The following is a 22,383-nucleotide window of genomic DNA, read 5'->3' as shown; positions in this document are numbered from 1 at the left end:
GGACATTGAGCTGTTGACTGCAGCTCTTTGGACATAGCCATCCAGCCAATTCCACAACCATATGACAGTCTATCCACCAAAGCCACATCTCTCCAGTTTAAAGGTGAGGATGCTGGGGGGACCTCTTCCTGCATCCCACACTCTGTTTCTGAGATAAACCCAACCCTGACCCACTTGGTAACACAGCAGTGGACAGGCTGCCTGCAGGGACCAAGTCCTTCTGCCACAGTGAGATGGACACCACATCAACAGGGTGGCCATGAGGTCCCAGCATGGCCCAGGGCCACCCCTTGTCCCACTGTCTCCACCAGGGACAGGCTGGAGCCACCTCGACCCCCCCAGCTCACAACCCTGCCAGGGATTTACAGAAGCAGGATTTGACAGCAGACTTGTCACACCTGGTGGCTCTTGAGACTTGTCCAAACCCCACTTAATTACCACCAAAACCTAAGGGACATGAGGACATGGCCACCTGTGGACACAAGAGACCCCGGGGCACATGCGTCCAGGTGCTCAGCAGACCTGGCAATTGCGTGGATGATTTATCCATGTCCTCCTCCCATGGTGCCCAGGAGAGGTGACAATTGTGTCACCAGGGCCCGGGGGAAGGATGCTGGCCCAGCTGTGGCCCCCAGCCCCCCAGGCTCCATGGGGGGAGGTGGCAGTGCCCCCTCCCCATGTTACATCCTCTTGCCTCAACTGCAATGAGGAAGACACATCTGCTGACACAGATGCATAAATATATTATTGAATCCTCAAAGCCTCAATAATTAACAGGTGGAGAGAGTTGGGAGCTTGCTCTGGCACTGGGCGGGGGGGATTGGGTCTGCCAGGGAGAGCTGGGGAGGGGGCCAGTCCCTCCATCCTGCTTGATCACAAGATCACAAGCTTCTGGGTGGGGTCAGTCCCTCTGTCTCTCTCTGAGCCGCCCCCCCCCCGCCCCCCCCCCCCCCAAGCTGCAAAGCCCCCCAGTTGCCTGCTGGGCAATGCTGTGGGTGCACCCCTGCTGCTCACTGCATCCTCACTCAGCCCGTAGCCCCCGAGAATCACCCTGGAATGCAGTAGGCAGGGGGTCATGCCTGGGGACATGGGGCAGCAGCTCCCCCATCCCCCTGCTGCATCTCAAGCTGTGCCATCCCCCAAGCCTATGCAGTGATTTTTCCGGATGCATGATTATGTATTTAATTGCTTTTAAATAAAAGTCCCATGTCCCCAAGGGGGAACCCAGACATCTGGAGCACATGGGGCACTGGTGATGTGTGTGGGGCACAGTGACACAGGACTTCAGCCCTGTTAATTCACACAGAGCGACACTGGTTACCCTGTCCCTCTGCCCATGGGGACAGCCCTAGCCAGGCCACCACGTGCCCTTCCCTATTCCAGGGTCCTCCTGCTCACTGCCACTTAAGCTGGGCCATTTGGGGGCAGAAAAAGGGGTTTGCACATTTTTACTACTTGGGCTAAAAAATTTGGGGGACAACAATCCTTTTTGGGATGGAAACTCTTCCCATCTATTTTTTCCCCTTTCTAGGAAAAATTGGGGTGGAATATCCCCTTCCCTTGCCTGCATGACCTAGTGAAGACGCTTGGAAGAGCAATGGGCAGGTTTGCTCCTGCCTGCAAATGTCAGAGCTGCATCCTGGAAAGCTGGCAGCAGAAAAGCTGTGGTTTCGGGGTGGGGGATCGTGGGGGGAAAATTCCCTAAGAATCCTCTTTTCCCCAGCCTCCACCACTGGGGCTGGCCTGGGGCAGCTGTGTGGTGAAACTCCCCAAAACCTGGGTCAATCCCCCGAGTGCACTGGGATGCCGGGCATGAGATGCCCTGGCAGGGTGAGGGCAGCAGGTTCCCTTGGGATGAACTGGGGTCAGGATTCCCAGATCTAGGCTGAGCCCAGGAGACCCAGCAGAGGAGGATGCAGCACATGGGTATTCACTGTCTGCCCATACACATAGTCTGCCCACATGTGGCCTGCCTGCACACACAGCCCACACACACAGCCTGCCTGCACACGCATGGTCTGCCTGCACAGCCTGCCTGCACAGCCTGCCTGCATGCAGTATCTGCACACACAGCCTGCCTTCATACGCAGCCTGCACACACACACGTGGTCTGCTCACACACATAGTCTGCCTGCACACATAGCCTGCATGCACAGCCCCCCCACACACACAGAGCCCTCCCCACACACAGCCGCACACACACACAGCCCACACATACACACACCTGCACACAGAGCATGTGCATGGAGCGCACACAGAGAGCACACTCAGCCCGCACACACATGGACACACACACACAGAGCACACACACCTGCACACACACACCCCCCGTGCACACACCCACACCCCCCCCGCAGCCTGTGCACCCTGCACCCCCTGAACGGGACTGGCTGAATGGGGGCACTCAGGGGCTCCCCACCACCCCAGCCCTTCCCCTGCACCCCACTAGCCCTGCGCGCAGTGGGGGGGTGCCCGGGCATCACATGCATGGGTGTGCCCGTCACTCGTGGGTGTGCCTGTCGTGTAAGGGGTGGCAGTACCCCACAGCCCACGCCGATCCCCAGTCATGGAATTTTCAGCAAAGCGGGAAGCATCCCGGCACAGCACCTGCTGCCAGCTGGGATACAGAACCCTGGGACCCCTCAGGGGACCCGGCTGTGGGGAGGGAGGGGGCAGCAGGGTGAAGCCCCAAACAGGACACCCTGCAGTGCGGGGGTTCTCCGCCACCGAAGTGGTGCACCCGGCATCCCCAAGAGCACTGGGGGTTGCTCCAGATTTTGGGCAGTTTGATGCAGCAGGAGCCAGAAGCTCCCCCTGGGGACAGAGGCTGGGAAAAAGAGGATTTTTAGGGGATTTTTTTTCCCCATCACTGAAACCACAGCTTTTCTGCTGCCGGCTCCCCAAGGATGCGGCTCTGACATTTGCAGGCAAGAGCAAACCTGCCCATTGCCCTTCCGAGGGTCTTCAAGACATGCAGGCAGGGGAAGGGGATATTCCCCCCTGATTTTTCCTAGAAAGGGGAAAAAATAGATGGGAAGAGTTTCCATCCCAGAAAAAAAGGGATGTTCTCCCCCTGAAAATATTCTCTCTAAAGATCGAGAAGCCCTGACATACAGCTGCATTGTTTTTTGGTGTCGGCGAGGCCGGAGCAGGCAGTGCAAGCAGGATGCTTCTCCCGGCTGCCTGCTGCCCTTGATCTCAGCAGCAGCATCTGCGTGTCGGGCTGAAATAAACCCGCTGTCCCCTGCTCCGCGCTGTGGTGTGGCAGGAGCCGAGCAGGGCTTCGTTACCCCCTGTTGGGTTATTATCCTTCAGCCAGGTGATTTCCTCCCGAACACCATATGCCTGAGGCTCACTGGGGATTTAACTTCTCATTTCGCTGCATGTTGAAGAGATTTGGGGTTTTTATTCCGCCTCGAATTCCCCTCTGTGCTGCATCCAAAGATGCTGCGAGAGTATCGCTCTCCATGCCGCTGAGCCCATCCTGGTTGCTTGGGGCAGAAACGCCCTGTTTCTAGGAGTTTTGGATAAAAAAAAATGTTGGGGTTTAGGGAGAAAACTCCCCCCAGGAAGAGCTGCAGGGCAGGATCTGGCCCACTAGTGGGATGCCCAATGGTGTCAGTCCCCATTAGGGACATTTCCCACAGCCCCCAGGGCTCGGTGTCCCCGCAGCAGATGGAGCATCACTGGGGCTAACAAGTGCATGGGCTCCCACAGGCTGGCTGGATACTGCCCCCATCCCCAGGAGGGAAAGCAAAGCCCAGCTCCCAGCCTAGCAGATGCTGCAGGGCCACGGCCCACCCCCCTCACCCCCCCAGCACCTATTCCTCTGCAAACTCCCTTTTTGAGGCAGTTTAAGGCATTTTGCTAATTTTCGTTCTGACAGTGCCTTCACCTGTTCCTGGGGAGCCCAAGGAGCCATTGGAGGTGTTTTCATCATGTGGTCCTCGCAAGCCGCCCGTCTCCACTTAGGGAAATTGGCTGTGATTTCAATGAACGGCAAGCAAGTGAATTGACTATTAAGAAGGTGCAAACACCGCTGTGAACCCAGGGACTTCATTTAATGACTTGGAAACAAGTTCTTGACCTACTTCCAACTTGCAAAAGCCTTCGTGAAATCACAGAGGAAAAGAAATTAAAGGCACTGGAGCCTTGATAGCTCTCTGGTATCAGATAGAGATGAGCAGGATGCAGCCCCTGGCCAGGAAGATGCTCCAGGACTGAGCAGCCCCATTACAAAACATGGCAGGAAAAAAAGCATGGCACAAAAAAGCAGGGTAGGATAGGCACAAATCGGGTCCTTCCCCAGCTGTTACAACCCCTTCTTGATGCCAGTGGGTTTGGGAGGGCTCCTGGCCTTTGCCCAGCCTCTTGCTCCATCCCAACTATGGTATTGCTGGATTTGGGAGCTCCTGGCACATGGCTTGAGCATCCCAGATCTCTGGGAAGTGGCTGAGGGTTCTGGGGGCACAGGCAGAGACTGGGAGTGTGTGAGGTCCCTCGCCACAGCTCCCCAGCACCCACCATCCATCCTATGGGCTTCCCTTCCTCTCACCTATCTGCACACACACACACACACCCCGCCCCTTTCCCCCAATCCCCCAATTCCTGGTTATTTATTTCATTGTGCCGCATCCGGCAGCGTTGCCATGGGAACGTGGCAGCAGCCCCGGCTGGATGCGCTTGTCTAGACGCCGCGCCCCAGGATCCCACTGCCAGCAACCTGCTCCACAGGCTGGATACGGTCCCAGGGTGGGCTGCACCCCTGGGTGGGCATCACTCATTGCACCCATCCCCAGGACCACCTGGAGACCCTAGCACTCATACAGCTGGGTCCCCTCCAAGCCCTACACCCCAGATCTGTGCTCCTTCCTCCATCCATCCCTAGGGGTTCTGTACAAGGATGACTGGGAAATGCAGCCTCAAGGTGGCTACTGGTAATACTACTACGAATATTACTACTAATATTGATCATAACAACAACAAAACAGCAAAGAATAATAAAGGATAAAGAAATAATAATTATAAAGATTATTATTAATAATAAATACCCTGAATATAGACAAGGGTTGCAAAGGGCCCTTTGCACAAGGCAGATTAAACCCAGCCCCCTCCTGCTTTGGTTCCACCACAGGGAAGGGAAACTGAGGCACGTCATGGGGAGATACCCCCAAACATCTGCAGTACTCTGAGATGTCACGAACACCAAAACTCAGGGCAGTGGGTGTTCCCATGCAGAGAGGGATGCTCCACCATCACCCCAGGCTCCTCATTTACACCCACTAAGACAAAGCCCTGAGCCACCGCTGGGCTTGTTGGCTCCCAGGACTGCAAGGTTTGGGTGGATTTGGGTCTCACCAGCTGCGATGGCCCCAGCAAGGACCTGCAGTGGGTCATTACCCTGGAGGAATTCTGACAGGTGTTTTTTTTTCCCAGCAAACATCACAAATTTCAAATTTCCCTGTGAGCAGGCTGGTTTAACCCTAATACAATATTACATCTATTTAATTTCGATACAAGATTACATCTATTATTTGCACTGTCCTATAAACACTGAAATGAGATTCTTTCCTTTCTCTTGCCTTCCAGCAAGGAAACTTTTCGATGCCAAGCGAAAGCAGAGGAAAGGGAAGCAGCTCAATTCCTCTCTTGCCCATCAGAGGTTGGCTCCAGAGCAATGCCCTCTGGCATGACAGGCTTTATTCCTGCAGGGAGTTGCTCCCTCCCTTTGGGAATTGCTCCATCCCCTTGGGAATTGCTCAGAAGCCACAAGCCATTGAAGTGTCCCCAGAGAAGGGAGCCAGGATAACCTCATTAACCCTGAGCTTGTGCCACTTTGCATCCACCCAGCCTGACCTTGCAAATGACCTTGACACAACCCAGGACCCTGAGGTCCCCTTGTTGGGGAGGACATGGGGTGGTGGCACTCATGTGATGGGTAAGGAGCGCCAGCAGTGTCCCTGGGGGGGAAATGTGCACTGGGGGCAGCAGCAGTGCCCAAGGAGGCACTTGCCATGGAGGGGAAACTGAGGCACAGGGCTGGAACCCCAGCGGGACCCAGCCATTCATTCCCGTGGGGCTGAGGTGCTTCATATCTGCAAGGCTGAAGCACCAAGGTCACTGGTGATGGTTGGCGAAGGGCTGATCCTGCACTGCCCAGGTGCTGTGCACCACTGTGCTATGCCTCAGTTTATCTGGAAAATTGGCTAGCCCTGCTCAGCACCACACCAGCGAGCATTTGCTCTCTTGGTCAGGGTGACCAGCTCCACCAGAGCAGGTCTGAGGAAACTAAGGCACAGAGGGGTGATGGAGAAGGCCAGAGGCTCAAGCCCTGGTGAGAGGCTGTGCCTGGAGGACACTCAGGTTGAGAGCTGCTCCACACTCGCAGGAGCAGGGCTGGGATTGCTGGGCTGGTGTGGAGAGAAGGGGTTTGGACGGAGTCTTGCTGAATTACAACTTTTAGCCTAAGTTAAGCCACAAGGAGAAATCAAGAGAAGAGGCATGGGCAATGGCCAGTGACACAGGGCTGCAGAAGGAACAGGCACAGGGGAGCAACAGGACCCAGGGGCAGAGCCTGGCCATGCCACCCCAGGCAGCCACGAATAGAGAAGCTGGGCTGCGGGCTGGAACAAATCTACCTGGAAGCAGAGGGGGAACTGAAGAGGCCATACAGCCCTGTGCCGTGCCTGAATAAACCAGCTGTGTATCTGGGATGGAGCGTGAACAGGGGACCCTGCTGTCCCATTCCATCCTACCCCACCCTACCCAATCCCATCTCATCCCATTCCATCCCATCCCATCCCATCTGTCTTATACATCAATCTCATCCCATCCATCCTATGTATCCCATGCATTCCATCCACCCAATTTCTCTCATCCATCCCATCCCATCCCATCCCATCCCATCCCATCCCATCCCATCCCATCCCATCCCATCCATTTTATCCATCCCATCCTCCCATCCTATCTCATCCATCAATCCCATTCCATCCATCCTATGCATCCCATCTGTCCCACAGCAAATACACTCCCACCCTGGCCCAGCACAGATCCCTGATCCTCGGCTCGGCCTCAGAGGCACTTGCTGTCTCTGAACCATCAGCAACCATCCCCCTGTGACAGCTGGCTTCAAACAGCCTCTTGGATAAAGAAAATTGGGTTTAATCAAGCACCTCAATTAGCTACAACAAGCTGCAGCTCGTCATCACACCGGAGACTCACAGCAGAAAGCACATTAGCAGCATGGCCACTGAGAGGCTGAGAATTAATTAAAATAGAGCAAAACTCCTAAAAAAAATCCCAAGGAAATAGGGAATTGCTCAGACTGGGGGGATTTCTCCCTGTGAGTCTGGAGGTGCCGAGTGGAGCCACATCCCTGACCCTGACAGAGCATCTCCAGCACTCAGCCAGCCAGCATCTCCTCTGGTTTGCCTGTGGGACGCAGTAACATCCCCCACCGCTCACAGAGACCCCACTGCCCACCCAGCCCCTCGTCCCGCTGTCAATGGGGCAAGGAATAACTGAGGCACTCGGCACTCAGTGATGATGGAGCCACCAACACACCGCAGCGGAGGACTGATCCTGCCCTGCTCCAGCTCGGGGGGGAGCTGGGGCTGAAATCGGGGGGATCTTGGGTTTAAACCTGGAAGATCTTGGGCTTAGAACTGGCAGATCTTGGGCTTAAATTTGTGGGACTGGGTGCTTAAATATGGGGGATCTTGGGTACAAATATGGGTGGTGCACAGATACAGCAGACAAGACGGGGAACCAGGAGAGATACGGGGAGCCTGACCTCCTAAGGAACAAATTGTGGGGTGAGACACAGACAAATGTTGGGGCTGGAGAAGGATGGGGAGAGAGCAGGAGCTGGCCACTCCAGGAAAATCAGCTTTGGGCGATTGGAAAGCAGAGGAGCAGGACAACCCGGTCTCCAAAAAATTTGCACAAACTCACCAGATGCTGTGCCGGGTGGGACAGGATGGACCCTGGCCGAAACATCCCCCCCAGCCCGTGGTGGCCAGGACCGTTTGGACAAGGATTAAGCCACAGGCAATTTCAATGCTAATTCTCTCAGTTAAGTTCTTTAGCCCAACATCTATGAGAAGCAAGAGATATCTTTCCCCAGATATCAAACAGTGACTCGAAGACATCATTAATATAATCCAAGGGGGGGTGTGTGTTTATATATATATATATTTATATTTTATATATATATATAAAATCCAATTTACTGACTTATTTAGTGACACTTTTCATAATCAATTCTCCCAGGAAAGAAATACTGATTAAAGCCAAGTGCATTGCTATGGAAACCGGCAGTCCCTCCTCCCACTACCCGCAGGCTGGGAAGGAGAAAATCGGGTGAGGAAATCTGCCTGGTAACAACACTGTTAATGAGCCAGGGAGCAAAAATAATCCCTCGGAGGGATGCTGCCGCGAAAGGAGCAGCCGGCAGCAGCCGGTGGGGAGGCAAAACCACACACGGCTCCCAAAATATTTATTTTTATGGGAGGGTAGAGCCGTTTCAGAGGAGGAGGGGATGTTCATGCATTCTAGAGGGATGAAGGGGGCATCTGGAGGTGGTACCCATGGCTGACTGTGCTCACCCACAGTGCCCTGTGAGCATGGGTGTTTCTTCTAGCACTTACTTTTAGTCTTAAAATACAGGATAAAACCACCCTGAGACACAGATTTAAGGGATTCAGCTGCCCAGCAGCCTGTGAGGACGTAGCTGCCAGCACAAAACGGATTTATGTAATAATCCCAGTGGTGTTCCCTCTCCTCGGGGTGATTCCCCAACCCACGGGCAGCCACAATGCCTGGTGAGGGGCATTGCTTCCTGCTGCAGGCAGGGCTGTCATGCCTGCACTCATCCCCAGGTGAGCGAAACCTCCATGGGGCAATTTATTTCTACATTGAATAGTGGCCCTGGGCTCCTGGAGGGTTTGGTGATCTCCTCCTGTCTGGATGTCCCTCCCCCAGCACCTGAAAGGAGACGATGCTTGAAGCACCCATGGGTGCTGGTGAGGCAAGGATAAATCTTCCATGGGCTGAATATAAAAGCGCCCAGGCAGTGGGAAGCAGCCGGTGCTGGCAGCGAGTGGCATGGAAGAGACTTGGCTGTTTCCCCAAGCACTCGAGATGCTTTTTGGGGTGCTTTAAGGAGCAAAGGGTAGGCTTATATTGAATATTAGGAAAGATTTCTTCACTGAAAGGGTGGTCAAGCATTGATCAAGCCTGAAAACAGGCTGCCCAGGGAAGGTGTGGAGTCACCATCCCTGGAGGTATTTAAGAGACGTGTAGATGTAGCACCTAGGGACATGGGTCAGTGGTGGGTTTGGCAGTGCTGGGTTAACAGTTGGACTTGATGATCTTAAAGGTCTTTTCTAACCCAAACAATTTTATGATCCTACGAAGGTCTGCACAGGACATCATTAGTGCCACACATTATTTATTGAGGGATTTAATAACAATCCCATCCAGTATTTTCCTAAAATTCCCCATTTCCATCACAGGCACCATGACCAGGGATGGGAGTGGGGCACCACTGCTCCACCAACAGGACCATGGTCCCGCCCAGGGCTGCAATCCCACAGGACTGGACCATCTGACTGCTGCCATCACCCCATCGGAGATCGAGAGGCATCCACCCTAATAAAACCAGAGACCTGAATATTTTGAACAATTGCTTTAGCAAGAACCCGCCAATACCTTTCCCATTCATCACGGAGAGGATTTAATAAGGCGCCTTAGCAGAGCGTGCTGTGACCACCGGCGCATTATTAAACGCAGCGATTAGCAGCTGCCGCAGATGGGAGCTCATTAGAGACTTCTTAAACATCCATAAAAATTGCTTTTATTAATTGGTTCATCCTCTTTTTATACCCACCACATTCAGGAGTGTTTTTTGGGGGTTGCTTTTTAAAAATCCCTTTGTTGCATCATGGTGGATGGGAAGCTCCCAGGTCTGGATCCATCCCAGTGCCTCGGGGCCTTCCTGCTCCGCTCTGCTGCACCCTTTAATGACAAGGTGTAACACTGGCATGTTGTGACGGGTAACAACACCGCAGCTGAGTGGAGGCATGATGCCATTCCAAGCATCCCAAACCCTGCCCAGGGCCAGCGCAGCCATCAGTTCCCTGCATCCAACAGGGACGTGAGCCCATCCCTCTGGCATCAGGGCCAGCCCCACATAGGGGAAAGCAGGATTTTCCTCAAAAACCTGGTTTTTCTCCCATAACTATATGGGATGGCTTTGCCAGCTAGGTGGTGGGTGCTGCCCCAAGCCATCCATCCCCCATTTTGGGTGCACCTGCAGAAGGGTCAAATATTTCTGTATCAAAATGTCTGGGGAAAACCCAACCCAGCAGCACCCATTGCCTGGACAGAGGTCTGGGGTGGGTGGACTCCTAGGGTCCCCATGTGGCACCCCCCATGGCCTGGACCCAGAATGGATGCTCCCACCGCCTCCTAGGGTTCCCTGTGGGTCCCCCCATGGAAAACAGGGCTCTGGGGTTCACCCTGTGACCCCCTGCTCCCTCCCCTCTGCTGGGTGGGGGACACCAACCCTGCCATCAACCCCGCTAATGAGGGCGCCGCTAATTGCTGGGCAGACAGCGAGCCCACACCCCATGTATAATTCAAGCCCCTTTGTTAGGTTTGCTGGGTTTGCTTTGTCTGGCAAGTGCCACCTCCCTGTGGGACCCCCCCTGACCTGGCCACCACACAGTTCCTTCTTTGCGACAGGCTTGATTAAAAATAATTAGGGCCTGGGGCTGCTGCGAGGCAGGAGGTGGTGTCGTCAGCAGGGTCAGGGTCATTAGTGGGGTTAGCATTCCCCCCCCCCCCCCAGCAGAGCTGAAGATGGAGAAGGAGGCACAGGGAGAGCCCTGGAGCCCCATTTCCCTGGGGGGGAACCACTCCAGGAGGAGGTGGGAGCATCAGTCCTGTGTCCAGCCCATGGGTGCTGCTGGGCTGGGTCTTCCCCCCAGATTTTGAGATAGGAATCCTCATCCCTCCTGTGGGTACACCCAATGTGGGGGATGGTTTGGGGCAGCAGCACTCTGTGGGTGCTGAAGTTGAGGGCAGCACCCATCTCCTGGATGGTGGGGTGGGAGTGCTCACCAGATGATGGGGAGGACCTGCACCCAACAGGGCATAAAGTGGACCAAAATGGGTGAGGAAGTCCATAAATACAGCTCCTGACACCCACCAGAGCCCCAGGCAGACATCCTAAATTTACTGCAGTATTGCTCACCTGCACTTCCCAGACCAGCCACCCTCAGCACCAGGCACAGGCACCACCAGCACCCTGCCCATCACCAGCCGGAGCTCAGCCCTGTGGCCAGGGCCAAATCCAGGCTGAGCTCAAGGGGCAGCAGCCCTGGGAGGGGCTGCCTACAAATCTGGTGAGATGCAGCTGGAGGAAGGTTGGTGGCCCTGGGCATGGGACAGGGATGTCCTCTCCCCACGCTGGAAGGAACCACAGGGACCTGTCCCAGCCCGCACCAGCCTCTACTCACTGTCACCCACACAACCGTTAAACTTGGAGGTGGGGAATAAAATATAAAGCCTTTAATAATCAATTGGTGTTTATTGAGCAGGTCATAACAATGCCAGCCTGCTGCTGCCAAATTAAATTCTTGTTTGGAGCCACCGAGTGAGAGACATGATGCAAATCTCTAGGAGGCAATAAAACAGGTCTCAGCACTGATCCTGTACATGCCTCCCCATCCCTCTGGGCTCTGCCTCCTGTCCCTCCCAGGGGAAAGGGGGGAGATATCCTGGGTGTCCCCCAGGAGCAAAGGGCAGGGGGACATGACCATGTCCAGGGCTGCAGTGGCAGAGCTGGGAGCCAGAAGGGACAGAGGCACAGCCAGGCTGGGCATGGAGACCCCCAGCCTTTGGGGGCTAGCCCCACTCCCTGTGAGCTCCACACCCAGTCCCAGCCCTGCAGAGCTGTACCCCATGATGTCCCCACCAAAGCCTGGCTGTGGTACCCACAGCTATGGGGCTACCCATTGCCCACAGAGCTCCAGATGGCCACACTGCCATGCCAGGGGGATACCACCACCAATACACATGCCACCCTCCAGCAAGCCCCCAGTGTCTTCTCCAGCCCTGCGGAGCAAACAGGCACCCCCATGCCCATCCAAACCTGCTGCACTCCGACCACCCCACCAGCTGCTGTGCCAGCAATCCCGACACTGTCACAAGGACTCGGTGCCAGCCATGTGCCACCCTGGAGCCCATCAAAGGGCTTTTGCTATGGGCCCCCTGAGCCAAGCTGAGCTGAGGGAAAACTGCACCAGATGCTACAAAAAGGGGCCAGGAAAGGACGGTTTTGCCTGAGAGTCCCGGCAGCTGCTGAGGGGAATTGGCAACAGACCAATGATGGGCTAGAAGTGGTGGCAGAGAGGACAGCAGGGACAGGAGCAGGGTGGGTCCCAGAGATGCAGATGGGGATGCTGTGCCCCTGGGGTGGGTAAGGGGGACAGGGCTGGTTCCTGAGCCAAAATTGGGGAAAAAAAAGAGAAAATACAAACTAGAGCCTGCAAAGGGTTTGTGCAAAGCTGTCCGTGCTGTGCCTGGCTGCTGCACCTGCAGGGTGGGTGCCAGGTCCCTTCCTGGGGCTGGGGGACATGGGGACTGTGGCTGAACCCCACGGCCATGGCCAGCACAGCTGCCCTGCCGCCTTACGCTGCTCCTGGCCATTTGGTGGAGTGGAGGAGGAGGGGGAGGATGTGTGTGCAGGAGAGAGCCCCGAGGGGGATGGGACAAGGACTCAGCTTGACATTTCCAGGCAACAGCTAAGGACCACCATTAATCTGAGCCATTACTGCACAGAAGTCGAGAGCAGACAGGTTTTCCCGTAGGCTCCCATTAGCCTCAGCATCCTTCACTGTGCTGCCTGAGCATCCTGCGCTCCCACTCCAAGCATCCTCCATGCTCACTCTGAGCATCCTCAACTCCCATCTGAGCATCCTCCATGATGATCCCAAACGTCCTCCACTCTAAACAGACCATCCTCCACTCTGACCCCAAGCACCCTCTGCTCCCACCTGAGCATCCCCCTCTTCCTTTGGACATTTCCCAGTTGGGATTTTGGACCTGGGTGTCCCTGTGGGATGGCATGAGCGTGCCCAGGGGACAGGGTTCCAGGCAGAAATGCACCGCTCCAGTGACATGTCCATGGCTCCCTGCAGCCCCCAAGCCCCAGACTGGGCTCTCATCAAGGCAGAGCCAGACCACCCCCAGCCCTTTGGCTTCCCAAGTCCCTTCCGCCAAAGGTCTTCACATTTTCCTTCCCCAGAAAGAGACCAAGGGAAGCAAAGCTGCTCAACACTGGCTCCTCCCTGGCTCCCTGGTGCCACCCTCCCTGTGCCCCCAGGCCACAGGCTCTGCCCTGCGCACCTGCAGTGGGAGAGGGCTGCACTATTGATCCAGTTATGGGAAGAGACCAGAGTGACCCAGAGTGCTAATTAGCCCTAATCAAGGTAATTAACCTGAGAGCCAAGCAGCAGGCCAGCCCCAAGCTTGCTCCCTGCCCAGCCTCTGGTTGTGTGTGTGACAGCCTGTGCCAGTGCCTGACCACCCTTTCGGTAAAGAATTTTTTCCAAGCACCCAGTCTAACCCTCCCCTGGTGCAACCTGAGCCCGTTTCCCCTTGTCCTGTCGCTTGTCAGCTGGGAAGCTGGGAGGATGACCAGCCCCCCCTTCCTACACCCTCCTGTCCGGGAGCTGTAGGGAGCGATCAGGGCCCCCCAAGCCCCCTCCTCTCCAGGCTGACCCACCCCCAGCTCCCCCAGCTGCACCCCCCCCAGCCCCCAGCCCTGTGCCCCAGCCCCTTCCCCAGCCCCCTGAGCGGCTCTGGACACACTCCCACCCCTCTGCATCCCTCTGCCCATGAGGGGCCCAACGCTGAGCCCAGGGGTCATGTTGCCAGTGCTGAGAACAGGGGGACAGTCACTGCTCTGGTCTTGCTGGCCACACAGTTGCTGACACAAGCCTGTGCTGCCTCAAGCCATGAAGAGATGGAGGCCACATGGGACCATGCAGGGACAGGAGTGACAGGGGCAGAAATTGCCCCCAGCATCCCTGCATAGGGTCCCCCTTGCAATGGGGTCCTCCCCACAGCCCCCCAAACACTTGTGCATGCTTCTGGTCACCAGAGCAATCCAAACATACCCCTCAAAACCCACACCACACCCTCCTGCATCCCTCCCTCGAAGCTCCTGCTTCCTTATCCCACTGGTATCACTGGGATGTGCTGAGCCCCACAACACCCATGCCAAGCCCCCCAACTCCCTGCAGGCTCCCAGCAGCTGATCCCTGATGGGAAAGGAGATAACATCATCCCAACATGGGTCCCCACACACCCCTTGCTCCAGGGCAGGGGTAACTGGCAGTAAAATTCAGTATTAAGTAAGTAATTAAGTATAAGGCAAAATGTGCTGGTCTACAACCCCCATCAGGGCAAGGTGGGAGGGATGGCGGTGGGGGGCACATCCTACCCTAATGCTCCCATCTGGGTGCAAGCAAAGCAACACTGGGACAATTGTTTTTTTCTCCCGCAAATCTCCTTCTGCCGCAGAGCAAAAATCAAAGATGGGTGAAATTTCCCCGCCAAGCACATGGGAGCTGTTATTAATCTCATTAATAAACCACTCGGGGTTTAATGTCCTGTTTAAATATGACCAGGGCTACTCTCTGCCAACTTTGCCTTTCCAGTTTTCCAGGCTATTACGTACATATCTTGAAAATTGAAATAAATAGCTGCTTTCAAATGGGGGGAAGAAAAAAAAGACACCAAGGGACCCACCCTGAGCCCCTCTGCCCCTCCAAGCATCCCTCTGGGATTCAGGCAGAATATTTCCTTCCCACTCAACCCCCAACGCCCCACCATTGGCAGCCAAAATCTGCCCCAAGCTCCATGCTGCGACAGGGATAAGGACATCCTGGGGCACCCCAGGAGGATGAGGGATGGGGATACAGCCTGGACCACTGGGATGAGAGGGGTCTAAAGCTGCCTGTCCGCCTGCAGCTCAGCTTGGCCAGGCACCACAGCGATCAATATGCAATAACCTGCATCTCGCTGGCCGGTGCTGGAAGAGCTGTTAAGATGTACAGCTGATGTTGATGGGAATGTTAGAGTTTTGTGGGTCTTTCATCCTTGACATATTCCTGGCCATTTTGTCCCCTTTCCTTAAGGATATCCCCAAGCCTTGGTACCCAGAGATGGCTGCAGCATCCCAGGGGGTCCCCTGCTCCACTGAGGGAGGTGGTGCCAGCAGGACCCCACTCCTTGGGCTGATGTGCAATGGCTGCCAGGTTACAAAGCCCTTTTCCAGCCTCAGAGCATCTGCACAAGGCTGGGAGGATGCCGGTAGTCCACTGTCCACACTAGCATCCCCTCCAAAGCCATAACCCACCGCTCTATTGACATTTGTGGGTGAAGAGGAACAGTGCAGGGCTGGCAGCGCTGTGGGCTCAGCACTGGGTCCAGCTCCCAGAAAGGGATGTGGGTTTCCCATTCAGGAATTGAATTTTTCCACAATGAGTTTTGAACCGTTTGAGTCCTGAATCCTTCCCCCTGCTCAATTACTCAGCACCTCCAGCTTTCTCTTCAGAGAAACCAGGGGGAGAGGAGTCAACAGTTCCACTGCAGGAGGAAGAAGTGGCAGGAGCTGTTAGTGCCTATGGGCAGGGGAGAGCATCCCCCAGGGCTCCAAGTCTGCAAACAAATAAAGCTGTGAGGAGCTTGGCCGAGATGTTCATTGATCCACGAAGCAGCGAGTTCCCAGAGCAAAACCAACCAGTTCATGTTGCCAATACACAAGCCAGGGCGCCTGGCACCTCCCAAATGCAGCCACTTGTCACCAGCGCAGAGATGTTCCCGTGGTCCCCTGCATCCCCCGCGGAGGCACAAAACCAGCCGCTGGCATCAGGCCCAGGGAGAGTGTTGGCCAAAGGCAGCAGGGAAAAGCCGTTGCATGCAGAGGTAATTTCTTGCTGCCAATAATTGCCTTTGGGGCTAGAAAGCTGCTTTTCTTCCCAAACCCACTCTTTTTGCCTTATTTCTTCTGCATTGAGGACTATCAGTACTGGGAATCTACTTCCACCTCCCTATCTTCCCTTGGACCAGCCACAGAGACCAAGCTTTTCAAGTAACTGCTTTGCTGTATCTTCCAAACTCAGATCTCTCTTCCCAATCCCCTTACAATATCTTGGCAATGTATTTTGGGGTGGGAGACCCAGTTGCCCCACGAGCTGGCAGGGATGCGTTACTGGGGGGCCTGTCCCCGACTTGCCCTCCACCAGGCGATGCTCCCCACGATCCCATCAGTTTGCACGTTCTCTCCAGCAATGATTTTATTCCTTCTCTTCTTTTTTTCTACTACTGAAACGAGCATCATTGATTTTTTATAGTGCTAATTTTTTTCCTAGCAGAAAGCCACCCGGGATTAAATCAAATTGCTTATCGGCATCTAAACACTATTATGGCAACTCAGTCCCTTTCAGCAGCCAAACTTGTGAGCTCAATAAGGAACAAGAGCAGGTTTGGCTGGACAAGACTCATTTTCCCAAATGTCAATTAGGCCACCTACTTTTAGACTTTGCTGATCACATCATGCACCAACCTTTCCTTCCCCTGCTCTCACCAGTTCAGTGTCGGGCCAGGCTGTTTTGTGGCTCATTTTCTTTATTTTCTCTACAACCCAGCCCTCCAAGACGTTTATTTTCCAGTCTCCTTTGCTCCCAGCTCTGTTACGAACCAGCATGAATGATTTAGAGAGTTCTTCAACTGGTCTCATTAATACTCTTGGGTGCACATTAGCTGGTCCTGCAAATTTAGACGTACTGCACTTTAATCGTGGTTTTAATTGCGAGCTGTAATGCTGTAATGTCTTCCCAAATGTGCACCAGTAAACCTTTATAGCTTTGCCTGTGAATAATGCAGATGCACCAGAGGATGCACGTCCACATGGATATCTTACCAGGCTGGAATGCTTCTCCACAGCCACCTGCATCCACAGTCCCTCCTGTGGCTCTTGCGGTGGTCACCCTGGGAGGTGACAAGGTGTGTTGGGGTTTTTCATGTCTCTAACACACACAGTTCCCACCTTGGGGCTGTCTCTGCATCCTCGGCACTGCCAGTCCCCAGAGCGTCCCCATCACTCCATGCCAGCACCCACCACCCTGCAGCATCACCAGGCACGGAAGCAGCACCACACCCATTGTGTCCTATCCCATGGAGATGGGGTGCGGGGAGATGAGGGGCTTGTCATCCCTGGTGCCACTGTCAGCCCCCCATTTCCATGGCAACCATGCAAATGTGGAAGCTTTCCATAATCATTAGGGAGCGGAGCCGGCAGTATAAACAGTGACTGCAGTAGATTACATGCCTATTACGAACAGTCACACCTTCTGAGCTCTGGTAATTACACCTAATTGTGCATTTAATTGTGTAATTGAAAACCCCCATCCAGGGTTCAGCCTGGGCTCCTGTCCCCTTCCTCATGGTGGGAAGGTGGCCAAAGGCAGCTCCAGTCCTGCTGTCCTTATCTGTTTCTCAACGATGGGAACCATGCGAGGACAAAAGATGCTGGCAGATGTCAGAGGTGGCTGACTCACCGGTGCCAGAGCTAGGGGGCTGGTGGCCAAAACCAGGCAAATCAGGGCAGGAGGTGGTGGTGGGGACAGCAGGGGATGGCAGGGCCGTGAAGCACCCAAGGGTGCAGTGGGGTCCCACTGGGGAAGGGGAGGTCATGCAGGGCTGGTGGATTGCTGGGGAATGCAAAGGATGGACCATCCTTTCCCTTCACCCATCCTTCACTAAGCTGACCCTGTTAGCTCCTTCTCCAGGCTTGGTGATGGGGGGGGTCATGTCCCAGAGGGTCTCGATACCCTGTGCAAACCCCACAGCTCATGCAGGCAGGATGGGACGGACCCATGGCCCCTCTCCCTGCACCCCAACCCTGGAAGGCTGCAGGAGGAAGGATGCCAATGCCAGCACAGCATGGCACAGCATGGCATTGCTTGCCACCAGCCTGGCAGGCTCTGGCAGGCTCAGCTGGGCGGGAGGTGCCAACTGAGCTTTGCTTTTCCAGCCAATTAAAGGAGAGGAGAGAAACAAAGAAGGAAACGAAGCCCCGGTTCTGAGCGAAACTGAGCTCTGCCAGGCAAGGTGGGAGCACTGAGCATCTCTTGTCCCCACCCAGCTCCGCGGCTGGAGCTGCATCCCACCCCCGATGAGCCCTACACTGCAGGGGGAGGCAATGGGGTCACCACTTTGGGATGGAGAATGAGCCCGCTGGAGCAAGCCTGCCCTATGCCAGTGCCTGAGTACAGCCCCAGAGTACAGAGCAGGATGGCCCAGGGGCACGTGACAGCAGCCAGTCAGATCCAGCCAGACCTCAGCTTCCAGCAGTTCACACCCTGATAGCCCGTATCACTGCCTCCAAGGCTGGGTACATCCCTCTACAGCAGTGCAGCTGTCCCGATCTGCAACTGACACCACTAGGCTTCAGAGTTAACAAGAGTCCCAACTTGCAGCTCTCACACCCACATGCCCATGCTGGCAGTGGTGAGCAGGGCGGTGTCACCTCCAGGTTCATTTTGCATCCACCCACCTCAGCAGCTCTTATCTTTGCATAAAGAAAAGATAAATCCTCCCAACAACAACTGGCATCTCAGAGAAAGATTTACTAAGCCACTGCAACCACCACCACCACCCGCAACCCCAGCCAGCTATTTGGTCTCCAGATGTTGAGGAGAACCAACAAAAATCTGAGAGTTTTGATTTCATCCTACTTCACCAGCATAAATATCTCCTGGCAGCCTCTCCTGAGGTGGGGCAGGGCTGGTGCGTGTCTGGTAAGCGGATCCCTGGGGTTTTTCTGGAGAAAAAACATAAATGGAAGCAAAATCTGATGGGTGCTGCTTGTCCCCTGAGAAAGGAGACACCCAACGCTTCCAGCATGCCCTTGCTGAGTGGTGGAGAAGGAAGATGTAGGATATTTGGATGTTCCAAAGCAGCTGCCCCCCTCACTGCTGTGCCATGGTCCAAAAACCAGTTTCCCAAACTTGTTCGGGCACAATGGCTACCCTGAGGACTGGGCTGTGTGGGATGGAGCAGGCAGGGCTCTGCCAGCAGCAGGCAAGGTGTGTTGCCTCTCCAGATCTGCCTCCTCCCACCCCAGCATGGGGGACCTTGCACGTGGACCTTGTGCCCAGCAGGTGCCAGCAGCACCCTGGCACTCTGCAGCTGTGGAGCATCCTCAGCCACCACAAGCATCCCCTGTGTCCAGCAGGGACAAGGGACCAGGGTGCATCCCCTGGGGACAAGGCTGTAAATATCGGGGAAACTAACAGGGACGGGAGAAGGTGCCTATGGGGTCACGGTGGCACCCAGGGAGCCACGGGAATGTGCCTGCAGGAAGGTGGCCTGACAGCGAGGACCAGCTGGAGATGGTGGCATCACCCCAGGTCAGGTGGCCTCTCACACACGCTGCTTCATTTCAGGGAAACTGAGGCATGGGCTGGCTGGTGAGGTTTAGCAAGCCAGCGAGCTCGCTGGGTAGCCCCACTGTTGCCACAAACTGACCCCACAGCAATGGGGTATGGCTTCTTGGGCAGCCCCAGCACACACCAGTCCAGCCCCAGCTCCAGCGTCTGAGGGCACTGGGAGCACTGCTGTTCACCCCATAGTACAGGGCCCAAAACAGGCATCAGGGCTACCTGGATGGAGGGACACGACTCCTGTCCCCTTGTAAGGGGTGGCACAGAGCAGCTGAAGCAGAGGAGAGGAGCAGAACCAGGGTCAGGTGTCACCCCCGCTCCCCATCACCACTTCCCAACCCTCAGCACTGCCTGGTTCGTGTGCCCTGGCCACACTACCTCATGGATGAATATTGGCCTCAGTCACCCAAGGGGACACCCTGATGGCACCCATCACCTCCACCGCCCTGGGGCTGGCTCACCCTAGGGCTGTGGGTGGGCACCCAGAGCCCCCTACCCTGGGCAGGGCACCCTGTTGCACCTTCTCCTCATGGGGTGGTTGGGTGCCACTGCTGCAGGATGGGATGCTAGGGGCAGAGCACATCTCCCCCCAGCTGGCACAATGCTAGCCACTGCCTCCAGAGCCGAGAAGGAGCTTGGGAGAGCATCCTGCAGGCTGAGAGGGGATGAGCTGGGAGTACAGGGTGAGCCAGGGGTGGAAAGGCCACTGGTAAGGAACAATTCCAGAGCCAAGCCTTTGGGGATGCCAGCAGCAGCAGAAGACACGGGATGAGGAAAGCCTGACCCCAATCTGCAGCACAAAGTTTCTTCAGGTGTGAGCAGGAGCTACTTTCCCAGCTCAGGAGCTCACACCAATTCCATTCTTCCCCTATAACAAGTATATTAAAATCTCTCAGAACTGGGATATCTCAGGGAATAAACACCAACAAACCTGTTTTGGAGCAGAGTGGTAAAAAAAAAAAAAAAAAAGTAACCAAAAGCCAGGGAACTCCCACACACGCAAAAACCACACATCGGATTTATCCTGGATGAGGAGGAAGGTGAGCAAAGTGCGAAGACTTTACAGACTGAACTGGGGGGACAGCTGGGGACACAAAAAGCCATTCCCACTAGGAACAAGTGGGATTTCAGCCTGGGGATGAGCCCACAACAGCTCCACTCCCCGGGGTCAAGGTCTGGCTTTGAAGCTTCCTGCATCCCCCCAAGGAAAACCTGGTTCCCCTAGCTATCCAAAAGTGGGGACACCTCTTCGTTTGCTGCCTTTTGAAGGATGGAGAATGAACAAAAGCAACGCTGGGAAGAAAGTGCTGGTCAGCAGGATGCCACTATCACCTCCAGAGTGGATCCGGAGCCTGTTTCCATCGCTGCCACCATCCAGCCCCTCACCTCCGATCCCCGGGGACATCACAGGCTGACCACCACGCGTTTCCGCAATCCCCCCTCATTTCCCTTGTCACGACAAGCACTGGCACGGTTGTGGGGGCAAGATGTAGGATGCTGATTCTCCGCTAACGAAACACCCAGCCAGGATAATTAATTGCAACCTTGTCAGTGCTGGTTTTAGCAGGAAAACCCCCCAAATACCCCACGCACTCCCTTTGCCTGCTCCTCTGTCAGCAGCCTGATGAAGATTGATTCACGGGCAGTGGCAAGCACAGCACCTAATTATTATGAAGACTGACAATCCTACTAAAATTAAAGCTCTCCCTTCTCTCTGCCCCCAACGTCCTGGCGTCCCCTGGCCGTGGGCAGACAGGTCCTGCTTGAAAGTGGGAGAGTTTACGAAGTGCTGGCAGCAGCTTCAAGTTTCCCTCTTGCCCCGAGATGGGGGACCAGCACCCAATGAAACATCCTCAGAGTTGCCAGGATGGGAAACTGCTGGCAGGAGTCAACTCGGAGGGATGAGATTGCAGTTGGAAACAAAGCTCACACCTGCTGGAGACGCATCCCCAGGCGCTGACAGCACAGGGAACTGGTTCACATCCATTTCCCCCAGCCGCAACTCCTACCAGTGCTGGATTGAGGCAAGGGAAGAGGGTGGCATTTTGTTCCTCCCTGATTATTATTTTTTCTTTTGTTGTTCTTTGGTTTTGGGGGGTTTTTTGGGTGGTACTGAAGCATCCCCAAGCTGGTCCCACAGCAAGGTCACCACCGCGACGGAGTGGGTAGCAGTGACAGCCAACATTTCGCACAAAGCACAACCCGGCATGCTGATGAGCGCAAGACGGCCCCTCGCCTTACCAGCTGCAGGCAGCAGAATCCGACCAGCGTACATCTCCCATTGCATCTCCCCATGGTTTCCCAGCCGGAGCCTCGGATTTCCCCCACCGTGGCCTCGCGTCGCCGTCCTCCGGCCGCTCACCAGCCGCCCCTCAGCCAGCAAAGCCGCCGCCCGGGGAGCATCAAGGGGGCACCAGCAACATGTCCTGCTCTCCAGCCTCCGGCCAGCTCCGCTACTTTCTCCCCAGCAGCCCTGCCGCCTCCCGCACCCTGCCAGGTTAGCACAGAGGCGGGCTGGGCTCAGAAAGGGGCATCGCCCCCCTTCTCCGCCTCCCCCCTCCCGCAGCCCCGCTCCCCCCGACCCGCTACAGCCCCGGTCCCCGCTGCAGGGACCCCGGGGCCGCGCACACCTCGCCATCCATCCCCGGGGCGCGCAGGTTTGCGCGAAGCCCGCCCGGCCCTTCTATTGTCTCTGCGCACAGCCGCGCTCGGCGCCCCGGGGGCGGGCGGGGAGGAGGCGGCGGGTGGGGTCGGGGGCGCGCCGGGCAGGGCGGGCCGCGGCCGCCGGAACAAGGCGAGACGCGCTCCCGGCGGAGCCCGGCGGGCGGCGCGGCCGGGCGCGGGGGGGCGAGGCCGGGAACGC

General features: G+C 55.7%; 1 protein-coding gene across 1 annotated transcript in view; it reads right to left on the bottom strand.

Annotated features, from left to right (window-relative positions):
* Positions 1-22,054, bottom strand: part of NKAIN1 (sodium/potassium transporting ATPase interacting 1) — a 33,147-nt gene extending 11,093 nt beyond the window's left edge. Inside the window, exon 1 of the mRNA XM_005235311.3 lies at positions 21,762-22,054. Coding sequence (XP_005235368.3) covers positions 21,762-21,815 — 54 coding nt within the window. The 5' untranslated portion in view covers positions 21,816-22,054. The remainder of the gene's footprint in view (positions 1-21,761) is intronic.
* Positions 22,055-22,383: the final 329 nt, after the last annotated feature.

The sequence above is a fragment of the Falco peregrinus genome, chromosome 3 (assembly GCF_023634155.1).
Source record: "Falco peregrinus isolate bFalPer1 chromosome 3, bFalPer1.pri, whole genome shotgun sequence".
NCBI classification, from domain to species: domain Eukaryota; kingdom Metazoa; phylum Chordata; class Aves; order Falconiformes; family Falconidae; genus Falco; species Falco peregrinus.
Note: the sequence above shows the minus strand (reverse complement) of the source record. Positions and strands in the feature narration are given on the sequence as shown.